At 31.6% G+C, this 19,537-nt stretch overlaps 1 protein-coding gene across 1 annotated transcript; it reads right to left on the minus strand.

Moving 5' to 3' along the window:
• Positions 1-300: 300 nt before the first annotated feature.
• On the minus strand, positions 301-19,006 carry LOC105623325 (moesin/ezrin/radixin homolog 1-like). Its single transcript, XM_012204722.1, has 10 exons — positions 18,986-19,006; positions 17,456-17,635; positions 11,678-11,788; positions 6,818-6,841; positions 5,239-5,271; positions 2,608-2,730; positions 1,765-2,037; positions 973-1,302; positions 445-687; positions 301-330 (listed from the first exon to the last, which is right to left on the minus strand). The coding sequence occupies exons 1-10, from the start codon at positions 19,004-19,006 to the stop codon at positions 301-303; spliced, it is 1,368 nt and encodes a 455-aa protein (XP_012060112.1).
• Positions 19,007-19,537: the final 531 nt, after the last annotated feature.

Consider the following 19,537-nt stretch of genomic DNA (forward strand, 5'->3'; position numbering starts at 1 on the left):
ACTATCACTTGTTTCGATCAATGGCACACGGCTTGGCTGATCAGCACTTCCGGTCTTATGAAGAAGTAAAAAATTGGATCGATTCGTGAATAGCCTCAAAAGATGACCAGTTTTTTCGACGCGGGATTCGTACGCTACCCGAAAGATGGGAGAAAGTTATGGCCAGCGATGGACAATACTTTGAATCATAAATGTATAACCAGTTTTTTACAATAAAGCCTCGAATTTCGGAAAAAAACGGCGGAAACAAAGTTGTACACCTAATAGTAATTTGAACTTGACTTATAGTAGTTGATGTTGTTAATTTAGAACTTGAGCGAACTTCGTTCGCTAAAGTAAGAAATGAAGGATAAAAAGAATAAAAATTAACTGCTCATTGACAGTGTAATGGTAGTTTTTTAAACTCATAATTAAAGAGATTATCTTCTGATGATTCTCTCTCACCTTCTGACGATTCTCTAGCTCTTCTTTAGCAGCTTGCAATTGCTTCAACTGCTCTTCCAAGCGCCGAATCATTTCCTGAGCTTCGTTCAACTCAGCATTCCGCCTATCCATTTCCTCTGCCATATTTTTTAGCCTCTCTTCATATTCTTGCTGTTTCTTTTCCGCACGCTCTCGGGCAGCTATCTCCAATTGCAATTTCTCTCTCTGTTGCTGTTTCGCCATTTTTTCGTCTCTTGCTTGAGCCTGAAAAAATTTTATTGCAATCTCGTTACAACTTCAGAAGCTAAATATTTTATTTTTACAATTAATTAAAGTGTATCTTAACAATCACAAGATTGCGACAGCCTTTAATTGTTAAATTATTTTAACTCCTAAATAAATTTTCAATATACTATAATGGTTACGTAAGTGATGTAAAATACGTATTGCTAATGAGAAAGTTATATAATCAACTTAGATAAGTATATGCATTAATAATTATATTTCATTAATTTTAATTATTTCAATAATGTGATGTAATGTTCCTACCTTCATCTGTTGCACGTCAATCGTGTCTGGCTTACGTCTGCGCATGTAAAGTTCGTGATTGCCCATGCATAGTGCAAGAATTCTCTTGTTAATCTTGACTCTGTTGGCGAAAAATACAAAGTCCGGTGCCTTCTTGTCGATTGGCTTGATTATGAATTTCTTATCATTGAACGAGATATTCCGTATCTCGGACCAGGGAAAGCCGATTTTCGGCGTGAGCTTATCGTCCTTCTCGTAGATGTTCAAACCTAAAGCATCCACACCCAACCAAAGGTCTGTGCCTTTCTTGTTGCGAATTTCAAAGTAATTCACACCATACATCTCCAAGTCCTATGAAAAGCAAAAATGAAAGAAAATACTAAAACAATACCAGTAATACTAGTCCAAGAATAGTAGTATTTTACAATTTTTCATATGATAAAAATGTTTCCGAGTGCAGCAATGGAGTTCGCATAATGCTCTTCGCAAGACTGATTAAAAAATACTATGTCATAAATAAACATCGAGTTAAAATACAATATTATGAGTAATTAAAAAGTATAATAAAAAACGCTGCTTTACAAATGCGCAAGCCTTTAGAAAACGGATTGTAGTAAGTAGTTTAATTCACAATGGATAAAATTTCTTAAAGACGAATAGAAATTTCTAATACAGAATCCAAATAATGTAAAATAATTAAAAATAATTTTGCAATCCGTATAAATATCGACGATATATTAATATATCAGAATATCCAATCTCTCCTCAAGTTTTCGTCATATTTATATCCTGTTCATGCTATTTAACAGATACCTGAGCAATTTTCAGATACTCCATCATGGCGTCCTCTCGTAACATACCACGGTGTTCCTGCCACCAGTTCGTAATAGAGTTATCCCATTCCTCCTTGCTCATTTTATGTTGATCCACAACACGCTGTGGTAACAGTCGATCATTTGACAGAAAGCCAGCGGGATGATTTCCCTTCTGATAATCTCCATGTCTCGCTTGAACGGCATACGAAGCCAACAGAACGGAAGTTTCCGGTGGGCAATATATTTCATCCGTGAGAATACCATTTTTCACCTGTAATCAATTCAAACATTAATATTGATTACATAAAATTTTCTAATTAATTCTAATCTAACAGCAACATCGATTAATACATGTAACAAAATTCAATAATAAGATTGCTATCTATTATATAAGCAATTAATAAAATATTGATTAACTAATATAAGAAAAATACAGATTTTATTTTATTCGAGATATTATTCCAAATTGTGAGTAATATTTCGCTAAGCATCGTTGTTCTTAAACACTAATATATTTGTCTGGTTCAACTGAGCAAAAAATTGATGCGCATTCCTTGTGTTCGCGTACCCGCTACAGAGGATGAGATAGTAGACGACGGGAAGAAGTGAATCAGATAAACGAGTTCGATGCATGACTTAATCCGACTTAATCCGACCAACAAATAAGGTATGCATTGTTTGTATATTACATCAATTTGTTCTGGACATAAATCATAAGTCTCGAAATTAGTTTGAAAATAAAAGCAGCAAATTAAAAATTGTTATTGAAATCGCAAGATAGATAAATAGAGTGAGAGAGAGAGAGAGACGCGAAATGATTGCGTAAATAATAATTTTTTACCTGAAGGTAAAAAAGCCGCAGCGTAATATCTTGTATCAATTCCTCGGCGACGTCTTCGGGATAGAATTTTGCACGGAATTTGAACTGCAGTGGAGTCTCCTTCTTGACTTCTTGGTTCATCACCTGCAAACATCGAAAAAAATAAATTATCGGTCGAAGTTGTCTTGCTTCTCACACTTGACGCTCAAAGATAAAAAGCGTGCAAAGTGTTTGTGAATCGTGTTATAAGATAATAGTTAAACATGTGAACAAATAGTTCTCGTGACATCAAGAGAATAATGGGTGAATATGAGATCATGAAATAGTAGAAAAATATTTTTCACTAAAAGAGATATAGTTTCGGATTAAGGAAATTAATCCATTAATTATATATATACATCTTAGAGTATTATTAAGTACTTAATACGCAAATTACATCAATATATAATATTTTAATTATTTATTTATTTTAATACATATATCTATTACTTCAATATACTTTAATGTAATTTAATATACTTTTTATATCACAATAAAAATTAATAAAGAGGGATATATAGAATAGCTGAATGTTTTTAGTGAATGCTATTAAAAGTTTGTCTTTTTCCTCAAACAAAGATATCATTCTTTATACTTATATAAATTCTTTTCCTTATTACGATACCTTAGCGTCAGATATATTCGTACTATATTGTCAACGTTGTTATCAAAGAATTTATCATAATTATATAATGTTTGCGATATCAGTGTTGAAGGTACGATCAAAGTTGAATATCTGCCGCCGCGTCTTTAAGTACGAATAGTTTAAAAATGTTCGTCATTGTTCATGAAAACGTATAATTTATGATGGAATTTACCTCGATGAATGTTAACACATGTTTGGCAGTTGTGCACAAAAAAAGGCAAAAAAATTGTTTTTCTCAACTTTCATATGATTTTTACATCAAATAAATCGATATACTGCTATAATATAATGTAGCTATATTATAAAAATAGAAAAGATAAGATAAAGCAAGATACATTCTATTATATTATAGAAATGAAGTAATAATTCCTATTTAATAAAACTATATCAACGAAATTTCCTGTTATAGATAAATGAAGTTGACATATTGTTTTTTTCTTAGAAGACGACATTTTTTAGGCGATACACAATCGAAGGAATAAAAGAAGTTGTAATATATTTTTATTACGTTAAAGATACTCGAAATGATAAGTATCGCGAAAGTTATTGAATTGTTAAGCGCAAAAATATTTTTTAACAGATCGATTCCGTACGCGAGGACCATTTGCCTTAGTCATTCATTATCCATTCTCGTGGAATTTTATCCAGATCGTCGAAAAAATTTACGTCACGACAACAGTCAACTCTTAGAGTGTGTGTTCCTGCCACATTTTACCTAGTAGTTATCTACGTTATTAACGAGGAATAAAAAAAATAGCGCGAAATAATAGATAAGCAATCGACAGCTCTTCTAGTAGCTATCATGACGACAATTAAAGCGTTTTTCCGCGATATCTCCGACATTCGCGAATAGCATTTGCGATGCAAAATTATGTAACGTACGCGGTTTGTATTACTTTAAAAATCAAATTAAGCAGAAAGGATTTAGTGATGCGAGATTCTTTTGACTTTGCTATGTCATCTTTCCTTTTTTATAGCAACTGTCAAACATATGATGGATGGTTATAATTTATTTTCATAAAACATAAGAAGTAAAAACATAATTCGCGCGTTATATGACTAGTAATATTGTTTCAAAAAATTGAGATGATTATATTATCTTGTGTCGCGAGACTTGCATGACAAGATAATAAGGAATAAAAAAAAGTTGTAATACATAATAGAGATAATAAAATAATAATGCACACAATTTAATCATGTCAATCATATCAGCCTACGATGAGCGATCTTAAGAGAGAAAAATATAAAAATACTTATCTATTCGTAACGTAAACTTGGCAAGAGAAAAAACGAATTTTCCTAATTAAAATAATTGAAAAATTTTCGAGTTTAAGCGATGTCTGTCAAATTTTGCTTTATTATATAAAATATATTATATAAAATATATTATTATATAAAAAAAAGCCTATTCTACTCACTTAAAATTTTAAATAAATTTCGTGGTAAATTCTGCTGTATTGTGTTGCATAATACATCATTACGAATGAATAAACTAACTAAAAAAGCATAGATATATCATCTTATCTCGTAGAATAATAAAAGCAAGAGATTTATCTCTTTGAATAATTTAGATGTATGAATAAAATAAAATGTCCTTTTTTTCTGAGTGAATATTAATGGGAATTATGAATTATGAATTTGTCATTCAATGCAATGAGAAAAATGTCTGATTGAAAATGGATGAAGCAGAAGACTGATTATATCGATCAGAATTCCAATTACCTCAACTAGAATTTTGTAGATTTAACCAGAAAATGATTCTTCCATTTTCAACCAGAATTCCAATTAATCCAATCAGACATTTTCCTCAGCGTGATTAATTCGATCAACTATTAAACATACAGTAAAGCACGAAAGTAAAAGATCATCGATGATATGTTACTTCCAATCAATTCGGGAATTTAAATCGGGTGCTAAGAACACATCAAAATAATATATAAGGATCAGAAAATTCTTTGTGCTCTTACGTTGCAGATTTTTCGAAGACCGCACGGAACCACCTGCAATTATTTGCTAATATCACATATTGCCCATACATCTGCAATGTATTATTGGTGCAGTGCATGCATTCAATCAAAAATATCATTTTTATATTTAGTATCACAAATAAATAAAATGAGATTATAATAATATATATACTGATGATAACCTGATATAACTGATATCATAAAACTGCATTTCAGCAATTACCATATAATCTAAAATATTTTACCATATAATCTAAAATAATTAAGATTTCAAATGACTCTCTTTATCAGTGAGTATAACCCAAAAGTCATAACAAATAAATGGTTTTGATACACGCAACAAGGCTTATCGTAAAATAAAAAAAAAAGTTACTTGCACATCCGTCAAATAAAAATAACAAAGAATAATTAGATTATGAAAAATTCAGTGTATACTTTTCACGAGAGGTACAGTTTCTCGCGAAGGAACGTCGAGTTGCATCCGTGCGTTAGATACATTTCAAGGACGGTATTTAAAAAACCCACCAGTCACGATCATGATCATGATGTAATAGCCTTCTTATTTCATTTCATTATCAAACAACATATGATTTGTTATCGTTATTTTTTCCAGTCAAAAGGTACGACAAATAAGCGATGTCTCGTTTGACGGCATCAAGTACAATGCGTCTGCCTCGCATAATAACAAGGCTACACAATTTGTAAAAAAGTTACAAAGTCATGGGGCAGTATTCATCCATCGTTCTTCATAACCGTTGCTCTTGGTGAATAAAAATTTCTTTATATACTCGTGTAGTGTAAGAAATTCTTATTTTTACACGATTTCTTCATCATTAATCAGGAGGCTATATTAGCATCTTAAGACGTTACTAAAAATGATTTTAAAATAAAAACGGATTCGAAACGGTATTTATAATCTGTTCTTATATTTAGACTATCTTAAGTATACTGTTAAAAATTTCATGAAATTTATAATATATTTTATAATATACTTTAATAATATACTAATTTATGATATACTTTTAAATTATATGTATTTAAATGTATTTAAATTATATATATTTGAACTTAATTTCATTACATTAAATTTAATGTATTTATAATTGGAATATATATTTGTATACATGTAATAAAATTTAATATATTTTTCATGAAAATTTATGAAATTTAATATACATACATTCCTTACATTTAACTGTAACTTAACTTTTCAGTTAAATCATTCATTATTTTTATTTCGTTCATAATCACGAGCTTCATTTACATGTAAAGGAAGCATTTCTAACAGTGTACGATCTTAAGATGTCACAAATCAATCGGAGAGCTGTATTGACATCTTAGATTGGTATTCATAGTCGGTTTTTATTTCAAGACCGTAAGTATTTAAGCAATACCTTAAGACGCTAATTATCGGCCTTATTATTTAAGACGATCTTGAAATGAGAATGGACTAGAAACACAATTATTAGACTCAATATTAAATATTTCACGGAAAGATGTCTCGTGTCGTCAAACGTGCATCACTTCTCGGCATGCAGCATAACTTGGACACACGCTAATCAAATTGTTTGCAACTTACCCTAGACAAGAACGGAAGTCCACGCTTCCAGTTGTTAGTATTGCGGTTGGCATGCGTTCAAAGAATAAAAATATGGTGATGTTAAAGTATTGCGGTATTAAAAACCATTCTGCGTATCTCGGCCACGAACACATCCTTGAAATTATCGTGTCAGCATTCAAGGTATCGTATGTTAGATTATGGTAAACCAGATGCTATCTTACCAGATGACTTATAATGACACTAATTTTAAGAATTGTCGTGGACACGAGAAAGAATGTAATTCGAGGTAGACAAAGAAAGTGTCGCCTTATGTCCAAATATTAATTCTATATAATGTAATGTCTTATATAAACAATAATTCATGTTACTATTCTTCTTTATGCTTGAAAAAAACAAAACTGACAAAAAACTGGAAAAAAGTTCCAACTGACAGGCTGAAAAATAATTTTTGTTAGTTTTGTCAAAATTTGTAACACTTGATTATCGGTCATTGTAAATCATAATTCAATCTCTTCGTTTAAATTTACCGTTAAAATCGTTTATCCCTGTTTATCGGAAATACAAAAAATTCACAAATTCGCGCAAGTCGCTAATTATTGCAGTCGTCAGTGATCGTCTTGAAAATAATATTCGTTAAAAATAATTTCTCTGATGGGATGACGTCTTCTAAATCTGTTAAACACCCAAAATAACTGAGCTGCCAGTTAAATCTCATGTGATCATCGATAAATTAAGTATCGATAAATCATGATATTGAGACGATTATTCGATAAATTTTTTGCATCACATCATTTAAATATTATTTGCTTGTCTAATTATCAACAATATTATAGGCAAGATTAGAAATATTTTTAATTTTGAAATTAATTATTCGCTTTTATGTAAAATTTCAATCAAATTTCTTTGTTGAGAGAAACCTAATTAAAACTAAAAAGAAAAAGTTATATTAGGTATGGGAAAAAGTTCGTGGCGTTTTTCCCATTAAATATAACGGAAAAACGCCACGAACTTTTTCCCTAATATGTATTTTTATTTATACTCTTAAAATTTATTTAAAAGAGATATTATGTCAAATATTGAAGAAGTCCATCATTAAATAAAAGTCCATCATTAAATAATTTCATAGTTTTCCCAATTTTAATTCCTTAGATTTTCTAACTAAAAAAATCGAAGAGACTTAATATAAGTTGTATATATTTTCCTGAAATATTAATACTCTCCATGAATATTAATACTCTAAACATCGCGATTGAAATCACAGCGCAATTTGAAATAACGGATTGATCATCAGATTTGATTTCCTAATCTTTTATTTTTCATTTGTTCTCATTCGACGCGATGCAATCCAGGTTTGCATGCGTGGCCCAATGTGACCTTTTACAGCATTCGATAACGGAAATATGGTATGTGAGAGAGAGAGAGAGAGAGAGAGAGACGCGATTGGCGAACAAGTCGAAATGACACGAGGAAAACGAGAATGTGTCGATCGTTAGAGATCCTACTACGTTACATAACAGTCTGCGAGGAGCTTTCAACTCACAACCTGTTTGCAAAGATCAAGCACGATGATCAAGCATCCCCGCAGGATGTAGCCCAGTTTCACGGGAGTCCTTGAAACGACGCGTCCGTCGCCTACTTCGAGACGAGTTTTACACGACGCCTTTGCAGGCATTATAACACGACAGTGACATACTGACGCGACAATAAAACGAGACATTACAATGCTGCAGCATGGTTTAACAAAAGAAGCAGAGAGAATCGAAGAATGCTGTTTCCATCGAATTTCTCCATAAAGTTTTTGTATTTTTCTTATAAAGTTTTTATATTTTTGTATTTATTTTATATAGCAGAAAGGAAGACATAAATTTTTACTCGATTCATTAATTAAAATAATGATACTAAACTTTTCAGTTGCAGTTAAAAAAAAAACTAAAGTTTACTCTCGACTTGTATCTACAATGCTAATTTATTTCTTATGCCATCATATGCTAATATATATTACCATTTAAATTTTGAAACAATGACTTATGGAATTGACTTATCAACCGTTTATTTCTCTGTGCTCCATAAGATTTATTGTAGCGTTAAATCCGCGTTTATGAAAAATATCACGACGCGTCGTGCTTCATGGTCATCACAACGAATTATGATTTAATTAGCGATAAATTCATCGCATGCATTAATTGTAAAACGCACGCTCTCAAGAATGATTGCAAGCATTAGTCGTACGTCATAAATTACTCATTATCGCGGAATTTCAGCTATGTCAACCATTCCAACTTTATCGATGCCCATGTCTTGGAAACCGATAAAGTTGCTATTTCCTATCATGTATTAACAACGTTATGCATACAGCGACGTTACTTGATAATCACGGCTTTTATGAATCAATATTGTAAACTGAAAGATTGCTTATTCATGTAATTTTCAGAAAATTTATTTCCCGGAAAAACTGGGAATGATTTATTAATAAACTTATTAAGCAAAAACCGTCTTAACTTTTTTTTCCTTTAATAACTAATTAAGGAATATTTCTTGGATTTATTTCTGCAATTATTAATCTTGAGGAAAATATTTTTATGCTTTTTTTCTAGCAGTTCAGAATAGGGTTGACATATACTTACATGTATTTTTTTTCTTTGGCATAATTCTTTGGCAACAAATACTTTAACGTTAGAAAAAAATTGAATTGAGCATGAACGGAAAAAGCACACGATGTAATCTCAACAAGTGTATCGTACTCGGCAAGCACTCGCAATTCACGCGAGAGTCGACCTTTGTTAAAGGGTTAATATGAATCCTAATTGAGAGAAAGTGACGCAACATTAAAGGGCGTAAGAGAAAAGCCGTACACGGAATAATCAACAATTCCGCGTACAATAAATTAGGACAATGCAGAAATTTCCTGAAGACATAACTTAGACATAATTTAGTATGAAGAAAGCTGAAATAAATCACAAACAAAAAACTGAATAAGATAAATTTTAAAACGAGATAATAAGGTGATATTTCACTTGACAAGGTTATCATAAATTCCTCATCCTAAAATTTTATCACTTTCCTCTGATTTATACAATAGACAAAATTTTATGATTTTCCCTAATGTTTTTAATATTTTGAAAGTTTTGTATTTTCGTTCTGATTTCAAAATCAAATATTTTATTAAGGGAATAATTTAATATAAATTATTATTAATATTAGTATACTGTTTGGATTTAATTGTTAAATAGTTGGTAGTATTCCAACTGTGTAGATACGAAGTATGCATATAAATTTCTCCAAAGAGAATTTTAATTTTCCAGAAAATTTTGTAAAATTGTCTAACTATTCCCTAATTTCCAGTTTTTATAGCAATCCTGTTCAAATAATCTTCGAAAAAATAATTTAATACAAAAAATATTACATATTTTCAAAGATATATTATATGCAACGAATGTCAACAGCGTCGCTTTTTGCCAGTTAATTTTGCGAGAAAAAAGGAGGATCTGTCAATACTTTAACACTTCTGGCTGATGTTTTAGCCTTTTTATTTCCTCGATTATAAACGACTAATAATGAAACTCCTCTGTACTTTCCCGCGGAGAAATTCCTTAAGCGATTCTTCATCGCGTGACTCATCAGACGATATTTTCATACGTACAACTGACGTAACACACTCGACTGAATTGTTTAATAAGTAACACGCGTATCTTAGACGATGCCAACACGCGCGAGGGTGGTCCTCCGCATTTGTCTTTTTTTTCTTCTCTCTTTTATCGCAATCGCACGATAAGCGATCCATTTCTACGAAGACTGCGGCACATCATCGTTTTCATTTTTTTTTTCTTCGATTCTGCACATCTAGCAAGTCTTGTGAAATGATTGACTCGTTTGCGGATATTATCTTTTTCCCCCCCAAGATGAGAATTCCACGTGATAGAGTAATGGATGAAGAATCTATTTCACGAATCGCCCAGCATTTAGATCCATTGCGTGTCATAAATTTCTTGAACTTGCAGTGAATTTTTCTTAAAAGAGAGATCGCAGCTAAAGAATTTTTCTTGGATATTCTAAAAATAGAAACGCAAATAAAAATTTATTTATTAGATTTCAATTGAATGGATTTTAATCCAGCAGAATTATCCAATTTATTAGATTTATGAGAATTGGTAATAAAAATATTCAATGTCGAAAGTTGAAAGATCGCGACGAATGACCTATCTCGACATTTTCACCGAGGAAAAAGCTGATTCCAAATTGCGATCCAAGTATCCACAGGTGAAAGGTAGCCTCGCCAGGCTTGTGGAACACCTTCTATATCTGCATAAAGATGATTTGTACATCTCTGCACATATATGATTGACTGTGCAAGCCTTTCTTCTGTAATTGATTTATCAATTTCTCAAGACTCTTCTTGCGAAATCTTTTTATTAATTTTAAATATATTAAAAATCCTTATTTCAAATTTTCTAAATATGTATCCTATTTTATTAGAAATCATATTTTTATGCGTAAAATATCGCGTACACTTTTTCTTTCGTAATAGCAAATAATAAAGAAAACATTAATAACTAAAAATAATAAATAAAAAATAATAAAAAGTTTAATTTATTTTTTAAACTTTTGTTCTACATCCACTTCTATCAGTATAGATTAACTTTAATCGATTTAACTTCATTTTTTTCTGATTCTTACTACAAAAAAAAAAGTTAAATCGCGAAATTAAAGTTAATTTACATTAGAAATTAACATCAGTCGCAAAAATATCATAAAAATGTTATTCCTATGTATGACTGATTACCGTTCGACTATCATCTTTCAATTATAATCTCCAGCAATTCCTCCTGTCAAAGTAAATCTCGGTATGTGCGAAAGGATCATGTCCTTTCGGGCTCTTACCAGGCCGTCGTCAAACTCGTCATCATCCGTGTCAGAGTCCGAGTAACCTCGCAGCTTTCGAACTTTCTTTTTCACCTCTTTCTTCACCACCCTTGCTATCGCGCTTTCCGGCTGCATGCAATCGTGTTGTCGATTAAGGAAAAGTTTAATTGAACATACGTTCGATATCAGCTGGCTCATTATGGGAATACAAGCCGGATAAACAAAGCAAATTTCTACGTCTATCTACTATGCAATATATATGATAAACTACATCGATACAATATGAGTCATGTATTAATTAATTATTATTACACAATAGTCACGGCTATCTGTAATAACAGATAACATAATTTTATTATCTAATCTGCGTTGATGCTAAATTGATGTATTTCGCAAATCAGATTAAAAACATCAAAAAGAATCACGACAAGTCTCTGAAATAACGTTTTGATCCCATAAAAAGTTTTTCTCTTTGTGATCTATAAGTATTTTTAATATTAACATAAATTCTCAGAAGTGTGAGAAAAATAATTAAAAAAAATGATGTCTTAATATTTGCGGCATAAATTACGCTTAAATAGATTCGAATATCTGATTGTGTATAAAGATTTTAATTCCATTTAAATGTAAATTTTTAAACATCTGAAAATCCGATATTCATAGTCAGTTCTTATATTTAAAACTATCTTAACTACAGTCTTAATGTCATATAATCACAAAGCCATATTAATAAAGACAATACTTAAGATTCTTATTCTAAGAATAAGAACGAACTATGAATATTGATTTTTCAAATACTAAAACTTATCACAGAGCGAAATTAACAAGTGCTGTCTCATTTTAAATACAAGCTGCATTAAAACGATTGGGGATATCTCTCCTTCGTGTTAACACATTAACCTATATATCCTTTCCATCTTTGTTTCCTAGCAGCTATTCACCTACGTTGGAATCTAGCTCTAATGTTTTATTTATCGCATGGAAGTGTGTTACCATCGACGCATATCTAAGTATACTTTAAAGTTCAACGTACGAACAACGATGTTGCGTAAATAGCCTATCGTGATTTATAAAAGCGACAAATTCCGCAAAGGATTCGAGGTGACTTCGTTTCTCTATACTCATTTCAGTATAAAAAGTAACAAATGGAACAATTTTGACAACTTGATTCATTTCTGCATAATTTACGGCAATAAATCTAGAAATTTACCTTCTATTAAAGTAGGGTTGCATATTTATATTGTTATTACATATTTATAGACAGGCATTTCTTTAATATATATAAATATTAAAGAAATGCCTGAAAATTATTGCTTAAAAGATTTATGGGATAATTTTAAGATTAAAGTCAATTTCATTTAAATTTCATGTATGACATTATGAAATTGAAGATGAGCCATGGAATAATTTCACGAAACAGACGCGACTACTAAAATGAGACCACGTGGGAACGAACATTATTGTTCGCCAGCTGCTTTTCAGTGATCTGCCTGGCACTTATACAAGCACGTGTCTGTATTCCAACCACCGCCATTTTTTTCACCTGGCGAGCACCTGTTACGTTGGTTTTCCCCGTTTTCCTGTCGGAGGCAGGTTTGAAAATCTACGCGCAGGGATGCTTGATTAAGATAGAATAACGAGAAATCTGGAAGCCTTTCTTGCCGATACGAAAACCACTAAAAAAAAAAAGACGACTGACAAGAGGAACAAGTGGCGACTGTGTCAAGGTAAAGGAGCGTCTTCAGCACTAATACCAGCTGGTGAAAGCCGATAAAGTGTCTGTCTTGATCTATGAGTATCTAACTGTACATGGATTCGAACATTAGAGTTGACTGAACAGCAAAACTAAAGGTAGTACAGTCACTCAACGAATTAATCCTTCAGATTATATGCATATATCTGCACTGAAAAAAATGTACCAAGTGTTGATAGACATTTGTTTGAATAGTAACTAATTATTTAAGTATATAAGTACATATAAATAGTACTAACTATTGAAGTATATAAGTATATATTTATTTGATACAAAAATTTAAATATCATTTTTATTTATTATAAATAAATGTATTAATATTTATTAAAACAAATATATTTATTAAAATTTGGTACATTTTTTTTAGTGTGGTTGATTCACAAGCACATTTTCTAACAATATAAGTCTGAAAAAATCGCTGGAATTTAATATACATCAAATAACCTTAATGTCTAATCACAAATTTAAAAAAATAAAGGATAATTTTACTGAAGTACCTAAAAATTTAGGTAGACACAAATCTGAAATTAATTTTGTTGGACCATAGTTAAGGGAAAATAGTTAAGGGAAACTCAAGTATCATAAGCAATGCTGCGAGAAGTTTTAATATTTTAGTAACCAGTAGAGCATCTCACATAATTTTTGTCCCACAAAAAGATTTTCAATTATGTATTCAGCTAAATTTTTAGATACTTCAGCAAAGTCGTTCTCTTTTCATATAGATTGAGATAAAATAAAATAAAATAAAATTTAATATAAAATAAAATGTAAACAAAATAACTGTATAACAGAAGGAATACCGAAGATATTTTAGATATATTGAATGAAGAAAAAATAAACCTAGTAATTTGTCTCTCAAATCTCTCTGCAGAATGAAAATCAATCTGGAATTTATCTTTCTCAAAATATTTAGAGGTCTGAAAAAAAATAAAACATTAGTCTTAAAAAATAAATTTTTGCGGAAATATTGCGATTCATTAATCGATAATTTCTGACAGAAATAGGGAAAGTTTGCAAACTTCTATGACGTCTTTAAGGAACAAGGATAGTTCGACAAACCGCACTTCTGCATCGTGATCAGAAAAAGAAGCGCAAAGATATTGAACACGTGTCTCGCACTTGAAACGATGACATCAACATTTGTCACTGACCGAGTAAGATCTAAAAAACCAAGAGAGCTCTTTGCCTGCGCAAACGGCAAGACAAAAATCAATTTCGACCATGCATGAGGTTATGCTGAATGAACGAAAAATCTTCATCGAAAAAGATATACAAATTAGAGAGAAACGGGGAATAAATTAAAAATATGACTAAATAGGTAAGAAATAAAGGAAGAGTAATGAATCGAGAATTTAAAAAAGACGTTGAATTAAACGTGAGGATTAAGCATTGATACAGTCCTGAGAAATTAACGATCCCGACGAAATGCAATGTGACGATATTTATTAATTTATATTACATTAGAAAATAAGTTAAGGGAACATAACCCTAGAAAAAATCTCTCAACTGCCATGTCTAAGAACAGGTTTCGTGTGAATCGGCGCAATGAAATACTTCATGAACAGCCGCTATTTAGGACCTCTGCGTACAACATCGACCCCGGGATACCTCACTGCGTGCAATTCTTTAGGAAGTCGGCAATTATTTGCTACTTCGTGCATTAATTTCATACACTTTACGTGCGCGTAAGCGTAAATCTGATGCACAGTCGACTGCGAAGACACGCAAATTATACGCGAGATCGATAATCTAATATATATAAATTGACTTCAAAAAGATCAATTAATTCTCGATGAGAAATACTTCCTAATGATGAATCTTAATCAAAACGATGAGATTCTTAAAATACGTCACGTATTTCAGCGGTAATTATTCTTGCAAACTATACTTTCTTGCTTCGTAGAAGCAACTTTCAACAAGATACACGCTAATTCCTTCCTGTGTACTTTTTTCACAGTTGAACAATTTCTTTAAATTGTTGATAATTATCAATGTAATTATAAGTCGGTAAAGAAATGAAAGATATAAAAAATTGCTAGCTTGCACGCAATGTAGTCCAAGCGAATAATTATTTGTTTACTCGTTTAACTGTTTCAACTATATCTACGTTTTAACCCTTCAAAGATGATCAAAATCTGTAACATAGCTACTGACAGTTGGTCTGTAGGATCCATTTAATTTATGTTAATGAAAAAGTACTAATTTTAATTTTTCAAGAAATCTAAATGGCATAATTTAGTAAAAAAAAAGATTGTTATTGTTTATTTATTCTTAAGTCTTACGTCTTTTATTCATCACATTATAAGCTACATTGTACACATAGTATGTGAAACTCATTTCACTGACAATGAGATTCAATTTTCCGTATAATTAGTGCGGGCATTCTTTGCAAATGTGACATAAAAATTGAATTGTTTGAGATTTCTGATGAATTGTTTGACATTTTTGACAAAAAGATTTAATTGAGCGAGTCCAACAGACCTACCATCACTTTGAAAAGGATTGCGATACAATTATATACCTTGGAATATTTCCATAATGCAGGACTACAATTTTACAAAGCAGACGTTATTCTATAACGGTCAGGTGTCGCTTGATAACTTGGAGCATTTCCACTTTCTTTCATTCCCGACAATGTACGCATCGATACGCGTGGGTGAATCTCGCGTGTCATGCGACGATGATGGAACAGCCGTTACCACGGGGCTCAGTTTTCACTGCCATCAACACCGAAAATTGATCACGATGGAATTTCACGTACAGCGAATCTCCGAACCGCCAACAACGAAGCTAGTATGGAACCTCTCGATCGGTTTTAATCCTCATCCTGAGTTTGAAATCATTTCAAAAGTTATTTGTGTAACACCGAAAATCGATGATGATCCTTGTTATGTAAATTATCGTTCGCGTTTGAGTGATTGAGTCGCAAAACGTGATTTTATAAAAATTAAAGATAATATGTAATTTTGAGAATACCGTTCGTTAACTTAATTGTAAAAATTACAGGAACATAAATTTTCAATGCTGTGAATAATTTAATACTAAGTTTAATCGTATAATTTATCGCACATTAATTTTGATACAAGGTCTACACTCAAATAAAAAGACCTAAAATCTGTTTTTCTTTTCAAAGAATGTTCTGAACTAAGCACTCTAAAAAATCAGTACACACTGTTAAAAAAACAGAAATTTGCCTCCGTTACATGTAATGGAAACAAATTTCAAGTAGGTATATTAAAAATATTTAATGTTGTCAATGAAAATGAAGTTATAACTTAAATTTAAAGTTTACTTACATTAAATTTCATGCAAATTTACACAAAATTTAATAAAAAATGTACTAAATTTCATAAAATTTTATGAAAGGTACATTAAATTTCATGTACATGTACACAAATATACTTTTTTTATTGCAAATACATTAAATTTAATTTAGTGTCATAAAATTGATTTAATTTATGTAACTTAAAAGTACATTAAATCTCATCTGACTTTTTAACGATATAGAAATATATAATTCTCATGTGTATATATTAACACCAACATAGTGTGGATCTATAAATCTCTATTTTTTTATCTTGTTTATATGAACATCATCAAGGGATTAAAACTGATGATGTTAAATTCACATTCATGATGTTAATATTAATTCCAACAGTGAGAATTATATAAACTCCCCATTGCATGATGATAAATCCATATCGATATTTCAAGTATGTATCTGCTGTAAACAAATTATTATTGTTTTACTTCAACTTATCACACCAATTCAGAATATTCATTGAAAAGAAGAAACAAGTTTACAGTGGTGGCAACAATAAAATAGTTTATTCAGCTATGTGTATGTGTATATTAATGCTGCACATAAAACTCATATAACAGCCATCTTTATAATTACTTATACCACAAAGTTTTTTCTGATTGCAGATTCTTGGAATTTCCAGTTGTGTCAGATAAATTACGAGACAGGAAGATTAAATCCGGCTACAGGGCACCGAGTAAGCAGGAAGCGTTACGGGACGAATACGTAAATATTATCCTACCTTCTTGTACAGCTTGATCCAGGTAAGATCGCCCTTAGTGTCGGTGTACTGAAGACCGAAGAACCACACCTCGCGCAATCCAATCGTCTTGACGACCTGGTCAAACAGCTGCTTCCCGGTGGTCGTCTGCTGGATCGCGAATTCCAGTTCCGCGTCCATCGTCGTCACCCTCACGTTCATCTTCACGGCACAGCACATGCAAACAAAATGACACAGTCAGATAGTGTGAGTAAAACGCGTCACCCGGTAGAACCAAATCCAATCGTCGTTATTATCGATCTCTGGCATCTCTCGAGAAAGAACAAATTCGTTCTATATTATCTTTTATATTAATTTGTTTCTTTACGATTTTTCCTTAAAATTATTGCTTAAAAAAATATCATGTAACTGTATTGTAGTATAGAAGACTTTCTCATATGTATAAACATTAAATCTTCTTGAATTCCTTTAATAAAGGGAGAATTGGTTCTTCTAATAATCTTCTAATAATCTTCTAATAATCGGAGAATTATTGCTCATTTCTACCAATATAAATTAACTTTAATCTCGGTTTAACTTATTCTTCATCTTTTTTTAATTCTTAGAAATGCCTGATTCTACAAATGTATTTTAATTTTAAAAAATGTATTTTAATTTCTCGATTCAACTAACTCTTAATCTTTATCTGATTCTAAGAATAAGAAAAAGATGAGTAAGTTGAATCGAGATTAAAGTTAATCTATATATAAAAATAGATATTAATGACAGTATCGGTACAGAGAAATATCATCTCTATTTTACTAAGAAAATTGATTACTCAATTTACTTTCATTTTAAGTAGCGAGTTTCTTTAAAAATAATATTTTCTTGATAATAATTAATCTTAAAATACTTACTAATAATACTTTTAGAAATCTCATTATGTACTCAAAACAAGAATTTATTTTCTTTTGAAGAATGTAAAATCGATCGAAAAAGCTACTTCATATAATAAGCAAATCGAATTTTTTTAATTTATTAAATTTTTTTAATTTACTCTTGATGAAATATTAAATTTACTAGCAATAAGTATATTTGGAATAAATTTAACGCTTGTGATGACTTATATATAATATTTGCGAATATGTGAATTTTTGAAATACTTGAAACAGTAATTATTGCTTGTATACAGTATTTTTTTATGTGTTATCGTTGCGTAATTCTTTTACTATGTATAAAACTTGTTCTATATGCGCAACAATATAATAATACCTACTACGTTGTTAAAAATGACAGAAAATAGAAATTTTTATTTTCTTTTAATTCTTTTATTTTTTTTAATTCTTAGAATTAGAAAAAGATAAAAATAAATTAAACCGAAATTAAAATCAATCTATATTAACAGAAAGATATTATTTGGCTGATATTTCGTGAAAACAAGAAATCTAACTGCGAGATGTTTCTTCGAGGAACAAGTCTGTGCCATAAAATTATCGCAATCTCGATATATTTCTATCGCCAGTATACAAAAGTTGAAGTTCAAACTAGTCGCGCTGGTAACGGCCGGCTTACCATCTTGCCGCCGGCCACCATGTCTGCGAGATTCGTCGAACACCTTCACGGCGCACAGCGAGAATCAAAAATTGCGAGAAAGTCGCGAAGAGCGAGTACTCGGCGAACACACGAGACGCCGAAAGTCGAAACGCGATACAGTGACGGTACTTAACCGTTCGATAATGTCGACGGTGCAAAATTGACGTGATCGAGCGTAACAACGAGCGATCGAACAAGCTAACGCGATCGACCTTCAAGCCCGTCTCCGGACAATGGGGTCCGAAATACAAAACACAAATGCAACTGGCGGCTATATCTCCCCTTCCTCCACACGACGCGCAACGCTGCAACGCTTCTCCCGCTCTGAACAGCGCGGCGGCGCGAGCGTGGTCACGTGGGACATGCCGGTCGGCGGCGCGACGACGGCGACCAATCACGGCACGCCGCGCGCGCCGGCAGATACCGGGTGCCGCGAAAAGAATCGACTCCACAATCCGTCTGGCTCGACGTTTTTCGGAAATCGCCCGACCAATTTGCGAACTGTTACGAGCGCGCGACCGTTGCAATTCT

Source organism: Atta cephalotes, assembly GCF_000143395.1.
Source record: "Atta cephalotes unplaced genomic scaffold scaffold00055, whole genome shotgun sequence".
Classification (NCBI taxonomy): domain Eukaryota; kingdom Metazoa; phylum Arthropoda; class Insecta; order Hymenoptera; family Formicidae; genus Atta; species Atta cephalotes.